This window comes from Myotis daubentonii, chromosome 8 (genome assembly GCF_963259705.1).
Source record: "Myotis daubentonii chromosome 8, mMyoDau2.1, whole genome shotgun sequence".
Lineage (NCBI taxonomy): Eukaryota > Metazoa > Chordata > Mammalia > Chiroptera > Vespertilionidae > Myotis > Myotis daubentonii.
Window position 1 is genome coordinate 41,753,290 of NC_081847.1, and position 23,778 is coordinate 41,777,067.

Consider the following 23,778-nt stretch of genomic DNA (forward strand, 5'->3'; position numbering starts at 1 on the left):
TACAATTAAAAAAGCGGTGGGACATTTACAGTGGAATACTATGCAGCTATAAAAAGGGATCTCTTACCCTTTGGGACAGCATGGAAGGACTATTAATGCTAAGTGAAATAAGCCAGAAAAAGACAATTGTCGCATGATCTCACTTACTTGTGGAATCTAATGAACAAAATGAGTTGACCAACAAAATAAGACCTGAAGCATGGAGGGGTGGAACAGACTGACATATCTTGATGTGGGGGTGGGGGCACAAGGAGAGATCAACCAAAGAACTTATATACTATTATGCATAGACCAGGGACACAGGCAGTAGGCTGGTGAAGACCTAGGGTGGGTGGGGGCTGGGGTGAGAGAAATAAAGTGGGGGGGGGGCAAATGGGAGACATCTGTATACTATCATCAATAAAATGAAATAAATTATGATAGTATTGTTGGCAATATGTCAGGTCCTGTGGAGGTCATAAAAGAGTTGGGAACACTGAGATATCATGTAGCTGTACATGTGTTCCATAGAACATTTACCGAAGCATTAATAATAAGTAAAGCACTGCTTAGAACAGTGCTTCGGACATACCAACATTTCATACTTTTATATACTGGCCTCTATTATTTCATTTTCTTCATCATTATCATCATAAGTAAAGAGTATTTGAAAAGAATGTGTGAGCCAGCCTGATAAAACGTGGATACGTACTACTTATGCTCAAAGAACTAGTGAAGTTTTAAGATGTGCTGTGAGACACTCCAATAGACATTAATGGTGGGGGTGGAGTGTTTGCAATATCAGATACCATGGATTCCCATGACATCAGGTAGATCAGAGGCATTCGGTTAACCTCGTTAAAGTATAGTTCTTTATTGTTGGCTTCTCAGTAAGACTAAGTCTTTTCAAGTTTCTTTAATCATAGTTTACTTTTAGTGATCCTATATTTCCTTTGCTGGTACTTCCCACCCCCCACCTGCTCCCTGTCACCAGACTAGTGGAAAAATGAGTTCTAATCTAAGAATGGCCACCTAATTTAAAAACATATTTTCTGTTTTATTTTTATTTGTGGCTTTGGGTTCAAAAAAGAAATTTATATTCTCTGCACATTGTAGTACCCACTATCTTAGTACTCATCTGACTCATTTTTCATTCTTTTTATAACTTTGATTGCAAGTTAATTCTTTAAAAGCTCTGCCAGAAGCAGTGATTGGTGTTCCCTTAGTTAATTCGGCTTTCCACCCTCCTCTAAATCATTGGTTAGATATGAATAGCCTTTACAATGGATTGTGAGGTTTAATCAGTGTAATGTGGAATAATGATATGCTTCTATGGATGCTGTATGATCATTACAGTGTACAAATGTTTAGATGTTCAGCAGTTTGATGCCATTTTGTCGTGTTTCCAGGCTGAAGTAAACATATTTCATACACCTGCTTACTTCGTTTTATTTGAGGTTTACCATTTTACTTCTTCCTTCATGTTTATTGAGACATCATTTGTAGTTCCTTATGATAATGGAGCTATACACTCTTCATAAAAATTAATATATTTAGTGAGCACTGCATTGAGATCTTCTTGGGGCCAAGGTCCAGGACCTTATGTTTGGTCCTCAAATGACCCAGTACCAGGTCCTTAGCAGAATTGACTGAGGACTAGACCTTTTGTAATGCCAACTTGTTGCTCAAATTATTTCAGCATTGTCCATAGGGAACTCTTACATTGGTTCCAGTAGCATTTTGATATGATCCCATCTTTCTTTCTTTCTTTCTTTCTTTCTTTCTTTCTTTCTTTCTTTCTTTCTTTCTTTCTTTCTTTCTTTCTTTCTTTCTTTCTTTCTTTTTAAAGTATATATTATTGATTTTAGAGAGGAAGGGAGAGGGGGAGAGATAGAAACATCAATAATGAGAGGGAATCATTGATCGGCTGCCTCCTGCATGCCCCACACTGGGGATTGAGCCCGCCATCTGGGCATGTGCCCTGACTGGGGATCAAACTGTGAACTCCTGGTTCATAGGTTGATGCCCAACCACTGAACCATGCTGGATGATCTTTCTTAAAAGCACTTCCTTGTTTTCTGACACAGAAGATGCTTTCCATCACCTTGTATTCCCTCTGCCTACATCCTAGAATCATTCATTTCCCAAGGTCCCCTGGTTCCTTCTAATGGCGATATTAGGCATTAAGATTTGGGTGCTGGGTGGGCTTGTTTTTACTGGGAATTCACCACTTCTAGGCCCTCTCACTGGACAGACTGGGAAATATGTAGGTACATACTAACACATCTATCTCTACATATCTATAATTATTTCTACATCTAGCTCTCCATACATGTTAACATAGATACATATTCATATCACATCTCCCACTTTAGCCCACCAGCACAGATTCCTCTTTTGCTTATTTGTGATTTTTTTTCCTGAGTGTAGGAAACCCGACTCTCATTATCTGTAATAGATTTACTTGTTTTTTCAACCTTCCTAGACATAAACAGTAATTTAGAATTGCTAACCCGTATCTCCGTGAAAAATCAGTTTACCAACTAGAATACAGTATTTGTGTACAGTTCTTTCTGTCTTTAGCTTTGCAATAAGCAGCGTTGAGCCTTTTTTCCCCAGTTATGTAGGTCAGTTCCCTCTTTCTTTACAGTGGGGTTATGCCATCCATTTATAATATAGTTAAATTCATTTGTCACGGGCTGCAGTTCATCCTGGGTTCCCTGGCATCCTGGTGAGTTCTTTTTTTTAAAAGATCTGTGTGTAGTCAAGTTTATTCTTTGGGCATATAGGCCTTTGAGTTTTGACAAGTGACTGGAGTGAGATATCTACCATCATGGTACCATTCAGAACATTTCCAACCCCTTGGGAAGTTCCTGTGTAGCCTCTGTATATCAACCCCACCCCTAGCTCACCAGTCCTTAGCAACCACTGATCTGTTTTACATCCTTATAGTTTTGCCTTTTCCAACATTCAGTCATTTTAAGTTCATGCTTTAGTACAGTTGTGTGTCAAGCCAGATTTGCCTTTGTTTCTCAACACGTTGTAGGCTGAACAATAAATCTTTGTTGTATTGTGTCTTCTGAAACCAACATTGGTGTTGAGTTAGCTCGTAGCCAGCAAAGCAAAAAGAAATCTTTGAAAAAGTACATGCAGTGAATTAAACGTATTAGGTGCGATTTTTACCATGGAACATTTCAGGTCCTGTTGGGAAAGAGGAATAATAAGAAAGCCTTATACTTTTACATTAACATTCTGTTGATGCAGCACAGTTCCTGTCTTTTTTATTCTTTGTGAATTTTTCAGTAAATATATTTCTTTTGTTGTTTTCAGAATTGCTGATAATTACATTTTATGTGAGAGCAGTTTTCTTAAAAAAAAACACACTAAATGCTATTTAGGAAAAAACGTATTTTATTTCCTTAAAAATAAGTATCAAAGCATATTACTAAGGGATTATTATATTTTTGTTCAGGCTTGAAGACATTTTGCTTATTTTTAACTGTATTTTTTATTTTTCTACTTGGTTTGTAGCCTTTAGTAAAGTAACTTCTTTTTGATCAATTGAAATTATCTCTATTTAGAATAAGGGATAAATAAAACATTTTGTACAGAAAGATTTTTCTCTGAGACATCTGTGCTGTTATATTTTATATTTTTGATGGTGTTGCCGAAGGAAAAGTGGATACTGTGTCTTTAATGGAAAGCAAAAGGTTATCTTTCTCTGGCCTTTGTGTGCTGATGTGGTGTAGGCAGCCAGACAGGCAATGTGTGCAGAGAGACCGGGGAACCGGCTGCGGATCGATAGGAGTGGTGTGAAGTGAATTAATGCGAGGCAGGCCGTCTGTCTGTCATAAGGATTGCGGGGAATGTGGGGCAGTGTGGTCAGTGACTGCAGGGATCTGCTTCCAATAAATTCAAACCTCTGCCTGAGAAGAAACTCCCTTCTTTTTGTTAAATTTTACTTTATTCAAAGTAAATGTTCATATCAAATTATTGCCTCTTGTTTATTTTTATTGGACCACTAGAAAACTGTAGTTGTGAGAAACTGATGAAATAAAAATACCTGCTTTTATTTTAGATCCATTTTTTTAAACTCAGTAGAAATCTATATTATGGAATGAGAAATATAATTGTGGTTAATATTTATAAATATTTTGGTATATATTTTTCTTTCTGAGTTCTAACAATATGGTTTATCGCTTCCATCTAATCTTTAATGAAATAATAAAATTATAATGAACTCAGCTGATTTTATATTCCAATATTGGTTACAGTGCTATATTTTAAATGTTACTCTATTAAACTTTAGTATTTAATCTTTGATTATTAAGTTAATCACATGACACTGAAGTCTTTTGAGTTCAAATAATTTATCATTACTCAGTTATTATTAACCAGCAGGAGAAAAATGATTATAAAGGCAATTTACACACTTTGGAAAGATAAATTTTAGAATAATATTTTACTGGTGGGGAGAGACAAGTACAGTTTTATAACATTGAAAGTCTAGATGGCATGAAGATATCACCATGGAAGTTACTTTAGGCATTGAACTTTCCAGCAACTGCATATATAGTATCTTTCAAAATATTTAAAAAACCAAAAGCCACAAATATTCAAGGATTTCTCTTCTTCCAACATATATTAACTTAAACATGTCTGTGTGATATTCACCCTTGCTGCCTCGGGCTTATGACAGGCACCTACAGAAGGAATCTGAGTCATTAGCCACCAAGAACGGTCCAGGACTAGACATAGCAGTGGCAGCTCCAAGGTCTAACTACTTAAATTTGGGGAACAGAACATACCATGTTAGTGCCACTACTTTGTACAGAACTGCTGCAGTGGAAAAATTAACAGTGCTGTATCAATGGCCCCTGATGAATTCACAATGACAAAGCCATTCCTTTGTAAAATCACTTTGTGGTTGATTTTTCAGATAAAATTTTAAAATAAAGAAGGGGAATTACTAGAAAATTAGTAATAAGTTCATTAAAAATAGCTATTCTATATAATAAAAGCCTAATATGCTAAGTGTCTGGTCATTTGTTCAACCAATCAAAGGATAATATGCTAATGATATGCTAAGACTGCCCAACCGCTCGCCATGACATGCACTAACCACCAGGGGGCAGACGTGCCAACCTGTAGGTTAGCTTTCTGCTGGGGTTCGGCCAATCGGGACTAAGCGAGATGGGCTGGAGCCCTCCTCAGGTGGCCAACCTCCCGCTTCCCTCTCTGGCCCTGATTGTGCACCAGTGGGGTCCCTTGGCCTGGCCTGTGCCCTCTTGCAATACAGGACCCCTCAGGGGATGTTAGAGAGCGGGGATGTCAGAGAGCTGGTTTCAGCTGGATCCTGCAGGCCAGGCTGAAGGGCCCTCCTCTCCCCACCGAGTGCATGAATTTTGTGCACCAGGCCTCTAGTCTAAAATAATCACAAAGAGAAGCTAAGAAGGTAAATGGCACATTCCTATATAAAGGCTTATTGCTTAAATACAAAATCATAGATTGTTTCAGATTATTAAATTAAAATGTAATTTGAGACTAAGAGATTTCTTAGTCTCATTTCTTGCTTAATCCTTGATAATTTTTAAAATGATTAGAGAAATAAGGAAAAGATATTAAGGAGCAGTTTAGATAATAACAATCATTTCTTAGTAGTATTTTCCTTTTCTGTAAAAATTAAAAGTTTCTATGAAAATAAAGCTGGCATTTATATGTAAGAAGTTTACAAATCCATTTAAATTGATCTCATTTAATCAGAGAGGTTAAGTAATTGCTCAACAAAACACAGCTGCTAAATTCAGGAACAGTATTAAACATGTAGATCTTTTGATTTCAAACTCCAATATCCTTTACTACCAAGACCTTCCAGGGGCTGAGTTTCAGGACAGGAGGTATGACAGAACACATCACAACCATGAGAAATCATGGAATAAAATGATACTGAGTGTAAATACTGTCCAGCCCTTCATGGTGTTCTTAGGCTATACCAGGTAACTGTTCAAATGAGACCATTCAATGTTTTGGGAGAAGGCTTAAGGAGCAAAATTGTATATCTCAGAGTAGTCAAAGCTGAAAGACCAAGTAAGTGTGCTGAAACTGGTAAGGGATATAAAATCCCTTATCTCTTAGCAGATAAAAGAAAATGCAAAGAATAGGCTAAAACTACAAACCAATGTCTCTAATTAATATAGTCTCAAAAACCCTTAACAAAATATAAGCAAATAGAATTTAGCAACATATAAAAAGAATTATACAGCATTACCAAGTGAGGTTTATTCTAAGAATGTAAGTATAGTTATATTAAAAAAACAATCAAGCCCTAACCAGTTTGGCTCAGTGGATAGAGAGCTGGCCTGGGGACTGAAGGGTCCCTGGTTTGATTCTTGTCAAGGGCACATGTCTGGGTTGCAGGCTTGATCCCAGTAAAGGGTGTTCAGGAGTCAGCCAATCAATGATTCTCTGTCATCATTGATGCTTCTATGTCTCCCTCCCCTTCCTATCTGAAATCAATAAAAATAGATATTAAAAAAAAAAGAAAAAAACACCCTAACCGGTTGACTCAGTGGATAGAGCGTCGGCCTGTGAACCGAAATTCCCAGGTTCAATTCTGGTCAGGGGCAAGTACCTTGGTTGCAGGCACATGCCCAGTAGGGGGTGTGCAGGAGGCAGCTGATCGATGTTTCTCTCTCATCGATGTTTCTTACTCTCTCTTTCCCTCTCCCTTTCTCTCTGTAAAAGGTCAATAAAAAATAGCTTTTAAAATAAAGAAAGAAAAAAGCAATCAATATAATGTAAAATATTAACAAGCTAAAGAAAAAAATCATATGGTCATAGTAATCATTTAACACCATTCAACATCAAGTAATGATTTTTAAGACTCAGAAAACTAAGAAATAAAGAGGAACTTCCTCAACTTAATAAAAAAGAATATCTACTAAAAATGTATAGCTAACATTATAGTTAATAGTAAAAGACTGAATGCTTCTCTCCTATCACAGGAATGAAGCAAAGATATCTACACTGGCCACATACTTGTATTTAACACAGCATCAGAAGTTCTAGCCAGTATAATAAAGCAAGAAAAAACAGCAACAACCATACAACCGTACAATTTGGAAAGGTTGAGATCAATTGTCCTTATTAAAGGATCTAATAACTGCCCATTTGGAAAAACCAAAGGATTCTTAAAAAAAAAAAAAAATTAAAATAAACTAATAAATGAGTACAGCAAGGCTACAGAATACAAGAATTTTTTTTTTAAATCAATCACATTTCTGTATGCTAGCAATGAACATGTGGAAGCCTAAATTTAAAAAATACTATTAATAATGGTTAAAAAAACTGATATACTTAGAAGTAAGTCTAAAAAGCATATACAGGACTTGTGTGCTGACACCTATAAGACACAGATGAAAGAAATCAAAGAAGATCTAAATAATGAAACAGAGACATATAAGGGTGAGGTGAAGTAGATTTACAGTTGTGAGTACATAAGGGTTTATTCTTATCTTATTATTAATTGTATTACTTTCCATATGAACAACTGTACACATACTTTTGCCCTTCCCTGTACTGTTCATGGGTTTGTAGGTTCATGTAGAAGATTCAACATAGTAAAGATGTTGATTCTCTATAAATTGATATATAGGTTTAACATAATCCCAGCATAATTTTTTGTAGGTATACAAAAAATTATTCTAAAATTATGTAAAGACAAAGGAGTTAGCTAAAAGAGTTTTGGAGGAAAAAAAGTAATCTAGGAAAAATTCGTCTGCCTCATTTCAAGACATCATCTAATGTTATTAAAACTACTAGAGGCCCGGTGCACGAATTCATGCATGGGTGGGATCCCTCAGCCTGGCCAGTGATTGGGGCCAATCAGGAGGGCCGGCTGGCCAGGGGGAGGTTCCATTGGTGGGGGGAGGGACTGTGGAAGATTGGCTGGCTGGCTGAGGGGAGGGACCATGGGATGTTGTCTGGCTGCCCACCGATTGGGGCCAAAGGGATAACTGGCCGGCCAGGGGGAGGTACTGCAGGAGGTTGGCCAGCCTCCCGCAGGAGCATTTGTGGGCGGTTGGTTGTGCAAGCGCACTGACCACCAAGAGGCAGCTTCTGCATTGAGTGTCTGCCCCCTGGTGGTCAGTGCCTGTCATAGCGACCAGTTGTTCAGTTGACTGGTCGTTCAGTTGCTTAAGCTTTTATATATATAGACTAGAGGCCCGGTGCACAAAAATTTGTGCACTCGGGGTGTGTGTGTGTGTGTGTGTGTGTGTGTGTCCCTCAGCCCGGCCTGTGCCCTCTCGCAGTCTGGAACCCCTCAGGGGATGACCACTTCCTGGCTTAGGCCTGCTCCCCGGGGGGATTGGGCCTAAGATGGCAATCAGACATCCCTCTGGCAGCCCGGCAGCCCTCAGGGGATGTCCACTTGCCAGTGGGGAGCAGACTTAAGCTGCAGTCGGACATCCTTAGTGCTGCTGAGAAGGCAGGAGGCTCCCACCACCACCGCTGTACTGGCAGCCATTAGCCTGGCTTGTGGCTGAGCAGAGCTCCCCCATGTGGGAGCGCCCTGACCACCAGAGGGCAGCTCCTGCATTGAGTGTCTGTCCCCTGGTGGTCAGTGTGTGTCATAGTGACCAGTCATTCCCAGTCCTTCTGCTGTTAGGGTCAGTTTGTATATTACCCTTTTGCTATATATGATAGAGGCCTGGTGCACGGGTGGGGGCCAGCTGGTTTGCACAGAAGGGTGTCCCGGATCAGAGTGGGGATCCCGCTTGGGTGCCTGGCCAGCCTGGATGAGGGGATGATGGCTGTTTGCAGCTGGTCACACCCCCTTCAGGATGGGGGTCCCCACTAGGGTGCCTGGCCAGTCTGGGTGAGGGGCTGAGGGCCGTTTTCAGGCTGGTGGGAGACTGAAGCTCCCAACCTCTCCTTTTTTTTCTTTTTTTTTTTATTCTGGGATTTATTTACCTTCTATGGCTGTCACTGGAGCTGAGAGCCGGCTTTAGCTCTGAGGCCCTGCTCCAGCTTGAGGCCTCGGCTGCTGAAAGCAGGTATCTGGGGTTTGTTTGGCTTCTATAATTGCAACATTGTTTCTTAGAGTGCAGCTCAGAGTCCAGCCGCGGCAGGCGGGGAACCTTGGCTTCCTCCATCACTGGAGCAAGCAAGCCTCCTGTTCGTTTCAGCTGCCTGGCTGCTGGTCGCCATCTTGGTTGGCAGTTAATTTGCATATCACCCTAATTAGCCAATGGGAAGCGTGTTGGAGGTACGGTTAATTACCCTATTTGTCTTTTATTAGATTAGCTGTGGCTTTAGGCTAATAGAATAGAGAACCCATAAAAGATTCATACAAATACGCCCAATTGGTATCGGATAGTTGTAAAAACAATTCAATGGAGGAAAGACAGTCTCCTCAACAAATGGCCTACTGTAACTGGACATTTGTAGACAAAAATCCCAACCTTGTCCTAAGGTTCACACCTTATAAAAAAATTAATTCAAAATGAATCATGGACTTAAATGTAGATCAAAGAAGTATAAAACTTTTAGATAAAAAAAAAATCTTTTGAGATCTACGGTTAGACTTGACACCAAAACCACAATCTATAAGTGAAAACTTGCTAAAGTAGACTTCATCAAAATTAAAAACCCTATTAAGAGGCTTAAAAAGGCAAGCTACAGACTGGGAGAAAGATTCACAAATCACATATCCAACAAAGGACTAATACCTAGACTATTTAAGGCACTCTCAAAACTCAACAGTAAATAATCAGGCAGTTCCTCTCAAGGTTAAACATGGAGTTATCATATGACCTAGCAATTCCACTCCCAGGGAATGAAACATGTCCACATAAAGACCTGTATGTGAGTGTTCACAGCAGCATTATTCATAAAAGCCAAAGAGTTTTTAAAATATGAATGCTCACCAACTGATGAATGAATACATGAATCTATTACAATTTATTGATGAAAAAATAATGGTGATACATTCATACAATGGAATATTAATCAGTATTACAAGGGAATGAAGGTACTAAGTAAACGCAGCCAGTTACAAAACACCACCTGCTGAAATGTCCAGAACAGGCAAGTCTAGAGACAGAAGAACATTTGTGGTTGCTTAGGTCTGCATAGACTGGGGGAAGAGAGGAGTGACATGGGTGGGGTTTCTTTTTGGGTGATGAAAATGCTCTGAAATGGATTGTGGTGACAGCTGTACAACTCTGTGAATATGCTAAAAACCACTGAATTATACATTTTAAAGACAAATTTTATGGCATGCAAATTATATTGTAATGAAGCTGTTTTTAAAAGTTGTCTTTCTAACAATTCCAGATTAACCAAGGAATTCATACCACTTCTGTATATTCCCTTGGTACCTTTTCTGTAGCGGAAGGAAACAAAACATCTAGCCAGCAGTATAGTTAATGGTAAAAGACTGCATGCTTCTCTCCTATCATCAGGAATGAAGCAAACATGTCTACACTGGCCACTTGTATTTAACACAGCAGCTTGATCTAATTCACTGTCTGCTTTCAATTAGGTTCCTTTCAATGTGATAATTATCTGACCTCATATCTAATTCCTTCATAGACAGAGATGTTATACACTTTCGGGGCAATGCATTTCAAGTCCTTTACATTGATCCAGAGACAAATCCCTCTTTTGTCATCATTCTTCTGCCCACCGCCAAATTTTAAGCAAGCTAATATTAAAGATAAATAAATCTAATTTTTTAAATAGCCCTCACTTTCTAGGTACTTTTCCTCTTTTAGCATAATAATGTCTAAATCAGCTAAAGCAAGAACGTTGAAAGGGTACAGTAAAAATGTAATTTACTTCAGCTTTATTTTTTTGTTTTTCCCAGATCTTAGTGAAAAAGTCAATATATTTTGTATCCATGTATGTACACACACACATAAAGAAATAGAGCCCATATTAATGTTTGTTTTGGTACTTTGCGTCTCTTCCTAATTTTGGTGGATGTACAGGGGTGAGTAAACGTAGTTTTACAGTTGTGAGTATGCAAAACAGAATTTATTCTTGTATTATTATTTATTAATTGTATTATTTTCCATGAAAACAACTGTAAACTTATTCTTGCTCACCCCTGTATTGCATTTTTTTAAATGTATTTTGGTTGCATCCGTAAGTTAAAAAGATTTAAGAGTCTTGATCTACCTTTCTTTTAGTTCTTAAAAACGGAACCTTGTGATTCCCATTTGTTCTAGCCGGGGTCTCAGCGGAAGCCATGCAGACCATCACCACTGCTCCCGACACCGCCTCAGGGCCCGAAGCCAGAGTCCAGGAGGAAGAGCATGACCTTGCAGAAGATGACATCACAACTGGTAGGGAGACGTCTTTAACATAATCTGGACGAGCCTTGTCCAGTATTGGAAAGTGCTTGTCTTTCGTTTATAGTGGGACTAAGTATGTTGATGGAGAGGATGGAAACTGGTATTGATGGAGTGTTTGGCTTTACAAGACTCTTTAGTGTCCTTTTTGATCTTGAAGTGGAAAGAAGTGGAACCATTTATGTGGTCTGTGTTTGCTCATTGTTGCTCTAACAATGAACCTGCTAGCTGTGCATTTGATTTTCTGGGGACCTTCTAATTCAGAGGCGAGGCTCATTTCTAAAGCCTTGGAACATGGAGAGGAATACACCTATTATGTTATGAAAGGTTTTGCAATTATAGGGTAAACTGAAGCTATTGAAGTTGTAATAGCAATATATGCAATATGGACTGCATAAGGAAACTTACAGATACTCTTTTTTATGTATACTACAGAAATAAATGCTGCTTTTAAAAGTTATTTACATTCTTATCTGTATTATTTATCACCTTACCAGGCATAAAGTAAAATTTAGAAAAGCTATATAGCACATATTTTCAGCCTGTCTTTTTATAGATTTAAACGGTTCCAATTACTGGATCTTCAAATGCATTCAACTCAATTTTTTTTTTAATGCACAGAGGATAAAAAACAATCTAGTATAGATATTTTTATTGGTATTAAGAATGATAAACTTTTGTTTTTGGTGTGGATGGTTAAAATGTAAAATCTGACGACATATGTCTATAATTATCGTGAAGCAACAAATATTAACTCAATAGTAATCAATAATTTGAGAAGAAGCATGCCCAGAAAATATCAGTAAACTTTCCAACAGAAATTAAAGGGAGAAAGGAACAAAGGGGAGGTTTATTTTGTTTTTCTTTTAAAGCTCTGAGTGGCAGTTTCCTTACTGTTAGCACCTGAATGCCTTTAAAATTGCTTCACTGGGAAGAAGGTGAGGGAGCCTAATGATCTCCCTTGAAAATTTACAAAGCCTGTATTACCTTAAAAACCCATGTTTGTGTCACTGCTGCAAATAAGGAGTTGGCTAAGTTGGTGAGCATCTGGTTTTCAGTAAAAATGAGAGGATGGTGGTGGTTCTTTTTGCTTCTTACTTTTTAATGTTACTAATTCATTGATATTTTAAAAATCATCTACCTTAAATATAAATTATTTTAGAAACTTTCACCTCTTCTGAAAGTCATTTGCACTTCACAAGTATGAAATTTGTTTCAGTAGCTACTAAAGGAAATTGTTTCATTTGCAAGTTTTTAAAATCATTTTTTATTTTATTCCATTTTTATTGCTTTTAAAAATGCTGTTAGAAATGTTTTGTTATATATTAATTCCTATAAATTTTAAAGGCCTTCTTCTATAAAAAAAAGTAGTGGTTTAATTCACAGGAAAAAAGAAGAGGTTACCTTTGCAATAGTAGAATAATTCAGTTTGCACTCTGAATAAAAGGTCAAATTTTGAGCACTCAAACAATACTAAATCAATACATTGAAATTTTGAATTATGCACTACCAAAGTCATGATTGCATTATAACACGTGACTGTTTTTGTCTGATTGCTGAAACAAATCAAAAAGCTTAAAAATAAAAGTCTAGTGTTGGAGAGTAAATTAATGCTACACGAACTGTCTTTGAACCTGTCTGAAGTTCAGTTAAACATGTGTGATGAATGGCTTCTATCAGTTGATTTATTCATTTCATGCCATGGGTACTAGAACAAGAATGTTCAAAATCCAGAGAATTTAAATAACTGAAAAAGGGTTCCCTTACCATGTTGTCAAAGCAACTAGTATGCTGCAGTCTGCAGATCGTGCAGGTTAGATTGTGTGACTTGATTAAGATGTGGTATAGATTTTTATGAAGGTTTAGAAGAAAACCATATTTCTTTTTATTGACTAGAGTCCTATATAAATTGCATTATGAAAAATATGGTAGATGCATCAAGAGAAAACTGTTCTAAGCATAATAATCTTATTTGGGGATAACCAGCATTGTAGAGCACAAATATAAAAGGGAAAACTGGTCAGCTTAGTCATTCATGTTGAAAAATCTGATTGCTTTTTCAGTTATTTAAAAGAAATTGCTCTAATAATATCGTCTCATGAAATAAATAGAAATTATATCATGACAGAGATCTTTGCCTGTATTTTGAATGGATTCTTATTCGGAGACTACGGTTAAGCTAATATGTATTATTGTATTAATTATATATTTGTAGTAATCTGGAACTTAATTTTTCAGTTAACTTAATTAAACAACTGACCAATATATCAATTAAAATATGAAGTATAACTAGTGCTTTTGCTATAGGAAGAATAGTCATTTTTGAAATTTTTCTTTTGGATGAGGAATTGAAGGAAGTATGAATGTGGTCTTGTGACACTGGGATCTGGGTCTAGCAGTCTTTGTGTTGCTTATAAAAATAAAGATCCATGGATAAAACTGTGTAAGTGTTAGCTGTAGTCAATTGGAACTAATTAAATTTATTTGAAATGAAGAATCTTAACTGGAAGAGGACAGCTGGAAAAACTGGGAAGAAAAAATTGAGTCTTGATTGAGACAATTTAAACCTTCTCGCTGTCATTTAAAGAATATGCTGCAGCTCCTTTCTATATCTTTTTTTAAAGCTAATATCTATTGATCGGCTCTACAAAGTAATGCCACAGTGCACCTCGGTCAACACATACACTCGGCTTTTCTTAGCATTCTATCTGAGGATCATCAAGTTCCTTCTTTTAACCACATGTCTTAATAACACATCAAAGCTATACTAGTTATTTTTCCAGATTAATATTGTTTTTAATGTAGAAAGATATTAAAACTTCTTCCATTCTTTATATTGTATAGTATGCATGGTAATGTACTTTCTTTTTCAATGAAATTGCTTCAGGTTTTACACTACTTTATGTAAAATCAGTTTTAACAATAATAGTATTTTCTTTAAAATTAAATGAATGGCATTAAGATTGTTTCTAGATTATTTCAGAGTCACAAGACTATTACTCTAAACCTATGGTGTTTTTTTTCATATGAATACTTTTATTTTTAGAATTGTAATTGAAATGTTTCTATAGAATAACCTATCATCAATATTTGTAAATAATATGTTCTTATTTTCACTACAATATTAATAGGTTATAATTATATTAGTGGGATAAATCTCACTAAAAACTGACTTACATAGAAAAAAATTTAGATAAATCATAATCTATCTTTTTAAGGTAGACCTTTTAGGTAACTTTGTTAATTATCCTTACGTATTTTTCATCATTGTAAAGGATGGCATTCTGTGTAAGGATGAAGCTGTACATCACTAAATGTTGCGTTTTAAAACAACCTCCCCCTAAGTGCAGGTTAAAAGAAGGGTTTCATTCACAAACCTGTGTGGGTCCATTTAAGAAAGTCACTCTATTTTTCTGAGGGTCATACTGCAGTGTCTTGCCTCTTGTTCAATGTTGCAAGGACACAAACTGACCATATAACAGTGATAAAGGGTCAGGAGTCACTGACATTGTCAAATAGAGACAACTTGATAGCAAATGACCAGCACAGTTGATAGATTCAACTGTTTACAACAAAAGCAGATATGGATCTTGATATGGGTCTGTTGTATTTTTTGTAACATTTAAATTTATTATTTTAAAAGGTGAGAAGTGCTATGGATAAAAGAAAAAATAGGAAAGGTTAAGAGAAATGGAAAGTTACATCTATTGATAATTTACAAAATCCAAGCACTTTACACTCGACTTGACAGCATTTCTCTAAAGTGGATACCTGTATTTTCCCAGCTATGTAGGTGAGGAAACCAGCCTGGAGGGGTCACTTTTATAAGGTCCAATACTTAATAAGTGATAGATCTGGGACTTCAAATGAGTCCTGCCTGATTCCAAAGCTTATGTGTGGTCTTAAGCACCACCCCACCCTGCCTCACATTCTTAAACTCCTTTGACTTTGGCAGATTTTCATTTTCTTTTGAAATGTAAGGTGATGCCAGAGTCTACCTTTATTGTTATGACATCAGGCATAAGCCTGGAATTTGCTGGATATCTTATCTTAATATTTAAAATGCAAACTTGTTATTTAAATGTAGACCACAGATTATCTTCTTTAGAGACAAAAAAAATCTCACATATTTGTTCCTTAAATTTTTAGCCATTATTTCAGACTACTGTGATATAAAACTATAATATAAGTAGTGTTTATTACTAAACAGTTATTTTATTGCATACATATAAAGTGAAATATTTATTGTTCTGTCTAGGTTTTGAAGTCATCATTATAAAACAGACATCTTAACATATATTCATAACTAAAAGTCAACATCTTTAATATGTTAAGATTGAGCTGACAAGGACATCTAGTCTGAGACTGAGTATTGATTTGTACATTTTACCATTTACTAAAAGCTTTATTCATAAAATGTTTATACATTTGTTTTGGCTGAAAGATAGGAAACTCATTCTGTTAAAGTACATATAAGTTTCAAAGAGCAAAATTTATGACATTATGTATTCAGAAATCAGAAGTAATTTCTAAGCAGCCTTTCCCTTTCTCACTCTTTAATTTATAATTAACAGCCTAAAATTTAATCTAAATAACTCACAGTTAGATCTATGTGAGTTTTGAATTGTGATCACTCCCCTTACTTTTGCCTTCAGAATATTAGCTACTACAAGATATAAATTTACTATATTAAGGTTTTTGGATAATTACAAATCATGAACACTGGTTTATGTTCCATGTGGTTTTCATGAACAAAGATATTAAGAAAAATAAAAGTGTGGATTTTATAGTTTTCTGGGTGAAACATATCTGGCTGTGGGAGCACACTGACCACCAGGGGGCAGCTCCTGCATTGAGCATCTGCCCCCTGGTGGTCAGTGTGTGTTATAGCAACTGGTCGACCGGTTGTTCTGGTCATTCTGGTTGTTCGGTCCTAAGGGTCACTTAGGCTTTTATATATATACTAGGGGCCCGGTGCACGAAATTCGTGCACTGGGTGTGTGTGTGTGGGGGGGAGTGTCCCTCAGCCCAGCCTGCCCTCTCTCACATACTGGGAGCCCTCAGGCGTTGACCCCCATCACCCTCCAATCGCAGGATCGGCCCCTTGCCCAGGCCTGACGCCTCTGACAGAGGCGTCAGGCCTGGGCAGGGGACCCTCATTTCCCCTCATCACTGGTTCTGCCCCCAGCCCCCTCCGATTGCTGGCTCTGCCCCTTGCCCAGGCCTGATGCCTCGGTCAGAGGCGTAGACCCCCATCACCCTCCGATCGCCTGATCGGCCCCTTGCCCAGGCCTGACGCCTCCGCCAGAGGTGTCAGGCTTGGACAGGGGACTCCCATCTCCCCCCGATCACTGGCTCTGGCCCCCGCCCAGGCCTGAGGCCTCTGGCCCAGGAATGATGCTTGGGCAGGGGACCCCCATCTCCCTCTGATCGCTTGCTCCACCCCCCGCCCAAGCCTGACGCCTCTGACCCAGGCTTCAGGCCTGGGCAAGGGGACCATCATATCCCCCCAATCCCTGGCTCAGCCCCCCGCCCAGGCCTGATGCCTCGGCCAGAGGAGTTGACCCTCATCACCCTCCGATCACCAATCACCGGATCGGCCCCTTGACCAGGCCTGAGGCCTCCGGCAGAGGTGTCAGGCCTGGGCAGGGGACCCCCAGCTCCCCGCGGTTGCAGGCTCAGCCCCTGCCCAGGCCTAATGCCTCTGGCTGAGACGTCCGGCTCGGGCAGCGGGGACCCGCAGCTGCAGTGGCCCCGCGATCGTGGGCTCCGCTTTAGGCCCAGGCAAGGGACCCCTAGCTCCCGGGACTGCCAGCTTCGACCATGTCCAGCTCCCATCGCTGGCTCCACCCCTACTTCCTGCTATCACTGGCCAGGGCGGAAAAGGCACCTGATTCTCTGATCATGGCTGGGGGCCGCCTTTGCCCTGCCCCCCAGCTCTTAGCTCCCCCCTGGGTTTCTGATCACTGTCAGTGGCAGGGGGCTTCTTCCTGCTTTCCCTTTCGCCTCCCTGCATTGTGCCTACATATGCAAATTAACCGCCATCTTGTTGGCAGTTAACTGCCAATTTTAATTGGCAGTTAACTGCCAATCATAGTTGGCAGTTAATTTGCATATAGCCCTGATTAGCCAATGAAAAGGGTATCGTCGTACGCCAATTACCATTTTTCTCTTTTATTAGTGTTGATAGACCTCATTGAAAGCCATCACTAATTTACCTTTTTATACCTTTTTCAATCTGGGGTAAGACAATGTATATTAAAATAATTTTTTGTTTAGTGTTTGACTCTTGGTTCTAGTTGTATGTTGACAAGCTGTTAAGTAGAATATTTCTGCATATGATATTTGGGGTTTCCTGACAGGAATACAACCAAGTTATGAGTTTTAGTCACTTTTTTTTTTTCACATTGACCCTCTGGGTGACTGACCTTCTCTTTTCTTTGGTTTCGACTACCACTTGCATGCTAATGATGAACCATTATGTGTCTGTAACCTAGGCTTTTCTTCTGAGAATCAGGTTCATATGTACTCTTGCCTCAGTGTTCCACAGATGCCTGAATTCCAAGTCCAGAATAAGCTCATATTTCTTCCTAGAACTCATTTCCTTTTATATTTATACTAGAGGCCTGGTGCACAAATTTGTGCATGGGTGGGGTCTGTAGACCTGGCTGGTGATCAGGGCCGATTGGGGCCATCTTGCCCAGTCCCAATTGGGGCTGGGCCAATCGGTCCTGCTGGGCGGGGGGTGGGGTGGGGTGGGGGAACGAGAGGGGGAGGGGCCGCAGGAGGTTGGCTGGCTGCGAGAGGTTGGCTGTGGGAGCACACTGACCACCAGGGGGCAGCTCCTGCATTGAGCATCTGTCCCCTGGTGGTCAGTGTGTGTTATAGCAACTGGTCGACTGGTTGTTCTGGTCATTCTGGTTGTTCGGTCCTAAGGGTCACTTAGGCTTTTATATATATATATCTCATTGAAAGCCATCACTAAGGGTGGGTACCATTAGCCACCCAAAATCCCAACTGAGACACCAGAAATAAACTGGCTTCCCCTCTTCTCTGCCTTGTCCACACGGAGTTGGTGCCAGTTCTTGTAAAGGTGCATGTTAAATAGCTCCTGATGAGCTTTCTGTTTGCCATGTCCACAGAGAATACCTAGGTCCACATGTTCAGTTTTTTCTACTTTGGAGTATATATTATTATATTCTTCTGTTTCCAGCTCCCTTTCTTCATTCCCTTATCCTTCTCCAGCTCATATTTTCCGTCACTCTGAGAGTTTTAGAAGCCAGTTCATCTCCCTTCACCCTCTTTAATTGCTGCTTAATGGCTTCCCATTGATTATAGCACAAAATCCGAACACCTTAGCCAGATATAGAGAGCCCTTTGAAGACTGACCCCTAGCTTTACCAGCTGCTAAGCAATATGGAACTTTTCCCCAGAGTCTCCTATTTCATGACTCATACTTTGCATGCGCCTCTCCGTCTAGCTGGGATATTCTCATCTCTCTTAGCCTTGTGGTTAAGTTCTCTGGGTTCCCTTCAAACCCAGTTTGGGTGACACTGTCTTCCCGAATTCCTCGAACCCTCTTATGTAGGATCTCCCTGTTGGCTGTGTGCACTTCTGCTGTGATACTGTTGGTTGACTATTTCACTGCCCCTGTCCTTGTCATGTGTAGGCATGTGACTTTTGCCTCTTTATATTCCTAGCTTTAAAATAGTACCCAGTACATAGCATTTTCTCAATTAATGCTGGTTGAACAAATGATTGAGTTAGTGGAACCATAACATAACTCATATCTCAAATAGCATTTCTTATGTACTATAGACTACATGTTTACTTACATATATTTACTATTTAGTTATATATATATATATCCTATTCTTATATAACATATATCGGTGTGTGTGTGTGTGTGTGTGTACACATCTTTAACCTTCCCCCTTCTTAGTGGATATTTAATGGCTCAAAAAGCAACAGATTAGTGAAGGAATAGACTTATTTCCAGATAAACTGTGGTCTTGATATTGTGAAAATGAGACTTGGAACAGATCTAAGAGCAGGATTAGGTCTACTGATTAGTCACTGTTGATTCCCATTTAAAAGTCTTTTTCTTTTGAAAAATAAAAATTAGGGAAAGAGGTGACCCATAGCATTTGGGTGAGAAAAATAGGAAAAAATACCCGGGGCAAACGTGTTTGGTAACTGATATCTTTCTTTTTTTTTTTTTTTAATTGGTTTCAGGGAGGAAAGGAGAGGGAGAGGGCAAGAGAGATAGAAACATCAGTGATGAGAGAGAATCATTGATTGGCTGCCTCCTGCACGCCCTCTATTGGGGATCAAGCCTGCAACCCAGGCATGTGTCCTTGACCAGAATCGAACCCGGGATCCCCCAGTCCGCAGGCCATGCTCTGTTCAATGAGCCAAACTGGCTAGGGCTGCAATCTTAGTTAGAGGGTAGAAGGTGGGAGGTGCAACTGTGGGATGCGCAATCGGAGGAACGGCTCTCAGAACTCCTGTAGAGGCCCCGGTCTGTGGTCCATGCTGACCAGGCAGTGGAGATGTGCTGATGTAAGTCTGTGAACCCCTATTTTGGTTGCTCTCTTTTTATCCATGCTTTCCTTCCTTCTTTGCATGTCTTTCTCATTGCCCTGGGGATTGTGCCACCTCTTTTCTAGGCCCCCCACCTCTGTCAATGAAAACCCCAAATCGTGTGGTTTCCCAGGAGCTAGTGATACCAGGTTAGCTGTTCTCCACGAGACTGCTCTGGGGCTTGGTGGCCCACTGCAGGAGCAGCAAGGGGGCCAGTGTCGGGGGTGGAAAGAGGAGAAGGGGGAGATGCCCACAGGAAGGGGAGGAAGGCAGGGTTTTTCCAGGAGGCTTGACATTTAAACACACTCCACTGAAGAATGAGAGTGGAGTCCTGCAGTGTGGTGGTGTACGTGGTGTGTCTGTGGCATTCCTCTGGGTGCCTGCAATCAGTTATTTAGCACCAAGAAGACTTGCTTTTTACCGTCTGTTGAAAATTGCAAGTCACACACTCCAATTTAATGTGTTCAGGCTGATGGTTAAAGGCTTGGCCTGGGGTGACTTGCCTAAGAAAAAGCACAAAGGGAAAAGAGGCAAGAGAGCAAGGACAAAGCACGGCTAATAAACACCTTTTGAATGTTCAGTTTCTGTTTAAAAAGTTTTAGACTTTTACAAATGGAAAATATACTTCACATCAGTGTATTTTGACCAAGAAAGTGTTTGTGTATTTAAATGAAGTAAATATTGTCCATAACATACATTAATCAACTGTTGCCTTGGCACTGAGTCTTGCATAATGATATTTTCCAATAATAGCACTTGTATTTTTTAATGTGTGTATATGTAGTCTGTTTGCATATAACACTTCTGCAAGAGGTTGGCCAAATAATCATTGACATTATCTTAGCAAACTCATCTAAAAATCAGGGACTTAAACTATTAACTCTCACAATAACTCATCAGCATCTATTGAGTACTTAATGTGTGTCAGGTTGTGCTCTAGGCTCTTTTTACTCATAGCAACTCATTGTAATAGAGCCTCATTCTCACTTCCATTTTACAAGAGAGGAAAATGAGGCACAGAATGGTTAGGTCACCTTCCAAGTCAAGGCCACAGACAGTCTGGAATGGCAGAGTCAGGATTTGAATCCAGGTCATCTATCTTTAGATCTTGTGCTCTTAAATGGAAGTCATTTGTTCAAGTCCATGTGATTTAAAAAACCTTATAAGAAAACTGAGAAACAAATATATTCATTTTGACATATTGTTTTCTCTGTGTGTTACAGAAACTTCTATTTTAATTTTTAATATAGTTATAAATTGTTGTTGTTGTTAATCCTCACCCAAGGATATTTTTCCATTGATTTTTTTAGAGAGAGTGGAAAGGAGGGAGAGAGTCCAAGAGAGAATCATCCATGTGAGAGAGACACATTGATTGGTTGCTTCCCACGTGAGCCTGGATTGGGGCCGGGGATTAAGCCTGCAACCGAGGTACGAGGTATGTACCCTCGACCGGAATCGAATTGGGGACCCTTCAGTCCATGGGCTGATGCTCTATCTACTGAGCCAAATCAGCTAGGGCTAGTGATAGTTTTTTATGTAGTACCCGGAAATACTTACAATGTAGGGAAAAGACTTTCTGTTTCCTTTAAAAAGAAACATAGATAATTAGTACAGGAAGTAATTTTACATATTTCCTAGATAAAATTATTTTATGTTCATATAAAATTACACACATAAATATACCGGCACATATATAATACTCAATCGCAAAAGCTTAAAGTTTGGTTTTCAGATTTAAAAAAATATATATTTATTATTGAAAGTAAATAATCATTGACATTATCTTAGCAAATGCATCTAAAAATCAGGGACTTAAAATAATAACTCTTACAATAACTCATCAGCATCTATTGAGTACTTAATATGTGTCAGGTTGTGCTCTGGGCTCTTTTTACTCCTCACAGCAACTCATTGTAATAGAGCCTCAAAAGCACAAAATATATAAAGGTTATATATTCTTTTTTGATAAATTTAGACAAAATATGAAAAAGCAGGAATACTTAGATAGGAATGCAGGGGCTGTTAAAAAAAAAGCCTTTCTTATGAGTGGATAACCTTCAGGATGAACTTAAAGTTTGGCCTTTTGTGAGCTATATAATAACACCTAATGGATAAGAATGAGTTGCATTAGATTGTGGGACACTATTGTATATCTGTATATTACATGAATTGCCTTTATAATTGATAACAAACCCATATGACCAAAAGTTGTAATTCACAAAAGTAATGACAACAATGTCTCATAACTCACAGACTTGATGTCACACCTGTGAATGATTACTTTTACTGTGCAAGCCATGTTAAAAAGGAAGAACAGGTTTTAAAACGGATGTGGCATTTTGAAGAGTTCTTTCCGTTATTTTATGGTCACTTTTAATACACAAAAAGATAATCAAATTGACTAGCATGCTTGAATAATTTCCCCATGATTTCTTAGATTAAAATTAATTGTCAAACATAAAGGCTTTTTTATTTTTAATTTGAAATTTGTAATATGTTTTTATTGATTTTAGAGAGAGAGGAAAGGAGAGGGAGACAGAGATCAAGCCCACCAGCTGGGCATGTGCCCTGACCAGGAATCAAACCAGCGATCTTTTAGTGCATGGGATGACGCTCAACCAATGAGCCACACCGGCCAGTGCAATTTGAAATTTTTAAGCACAAATGAAAGTTAACCTTTACTTGAGGTGAAGACAGTCAGGAACCTGAATGTATTTTCTCCTCATGTGATATACCAGAAAGAGGGGTTCTCCCTCATAAAGAGGATAAAAATCAAGTACGAATACATACCCATCTCTTCATTTTTATAACTATATGCCCTAAATATAGAGGGGTGACTTAAATGAAGTAAACCTAATTTCAAAGGATTCAGGGAAACTGAATCAGCTACTCTCCCTTTGTCCTTTTTGTATACATTTTTCAATGTCTTTGGTACTGGTAAAAGAAGTGTAAGGATTGTTTCATTTAATTCAACAAGAACATTAACATGCGCCTTGTATTTTTTTTTATCAGCGCATGCCAGGGAGGATTTAATACATCTACCAGTTAGTTGAGAAGGTGAGGTCTGATTTTAGAGGCTGTGTGTTGTCACATAGCTGTGTGCACACACATACACAACATAAATGTATATATGATAGGCTTTTGATGAGAATTCCAAGAGCTATGGATGAGTTAAGGGTAGGAATTTTATGAATGAGGTAAGCCTGCATTTGGGACAGAGGTGGACAGACTGGGCAAAGCTTTTGAGCCGAACTGTTAGTTTAGAGACTTTGAAGTGAAGGCTGTGGAGAGTTGAGAAGAAGAATGGCTGCCTGTGGCTGAAGCACTGCAGTGCCATCCAGGCACGAGGCTCCGCTATCAGGTCAGACATGTTCCTTGGGAACATACCAGGTTTTGCATCGTGTGCTATATGTTACTTGAAAGCAGGGTTTATTATTAAACAGGTATGTAAAGGATTTAAAATGTTGATGAAAGTATTGACTTCATGCCCAATGTGCTTAATTCTACCTTCACGGCCTTTTTTTTTTTTTTATTCAACAGGTATTTGTGAGTACCTACTAGGTACTGTGCTCTTAACAGACACTGAGTAGAGGGTGGAGTTTTTGCTCCTAAGGGCAGACTGATGACTGATCCTGTTTATTATTTGTGGGAAATTTTTACCTTAATAACAGTTATTCCTGAAGGTTTAATAACTCATGCTACTGTGATGTAAAATTTAAATTTCATGTGTATGTCTAAAAGCGAATCCATAGATTTCATAGAAATGGAAAAACAAAATGAAGCAGTAAAATCAGCTAGATGAAAAGCTGGTCTGCAATAGGAAATATATAGTTTGAATATTTAAAATATATACTGTTGC

At 38.8% G+C, this 23,778-nt stretch overlaps 1 protein-coding gene across 6 annotated transcripts in view; it reads left to right on the top strand.

Moving 5' to 3' along the window:
- The window catches only part of WDR7 (WD repeat domain 7), a 291,854-nt gene that overhangs the window by 109,055 nt on the left and 159,021 nt on the right, over positions 1 to 23,778 (top strand). For all 6 annotated transcript variants that reach the window (XM_059706176.1, XM_059706178.1, XM_059706179.1 and 3 more), the window contains one exon: positions 11,214 to 11,330. In XM_059706176.1, coding sequence (XP_059562159.1) covers positions 11,214 to 11,330 — 117 coding nt within the window. The remainder of the gene's footprint in view (positions 1 to 11,213; positions 11,331 to 23,778) is intronic.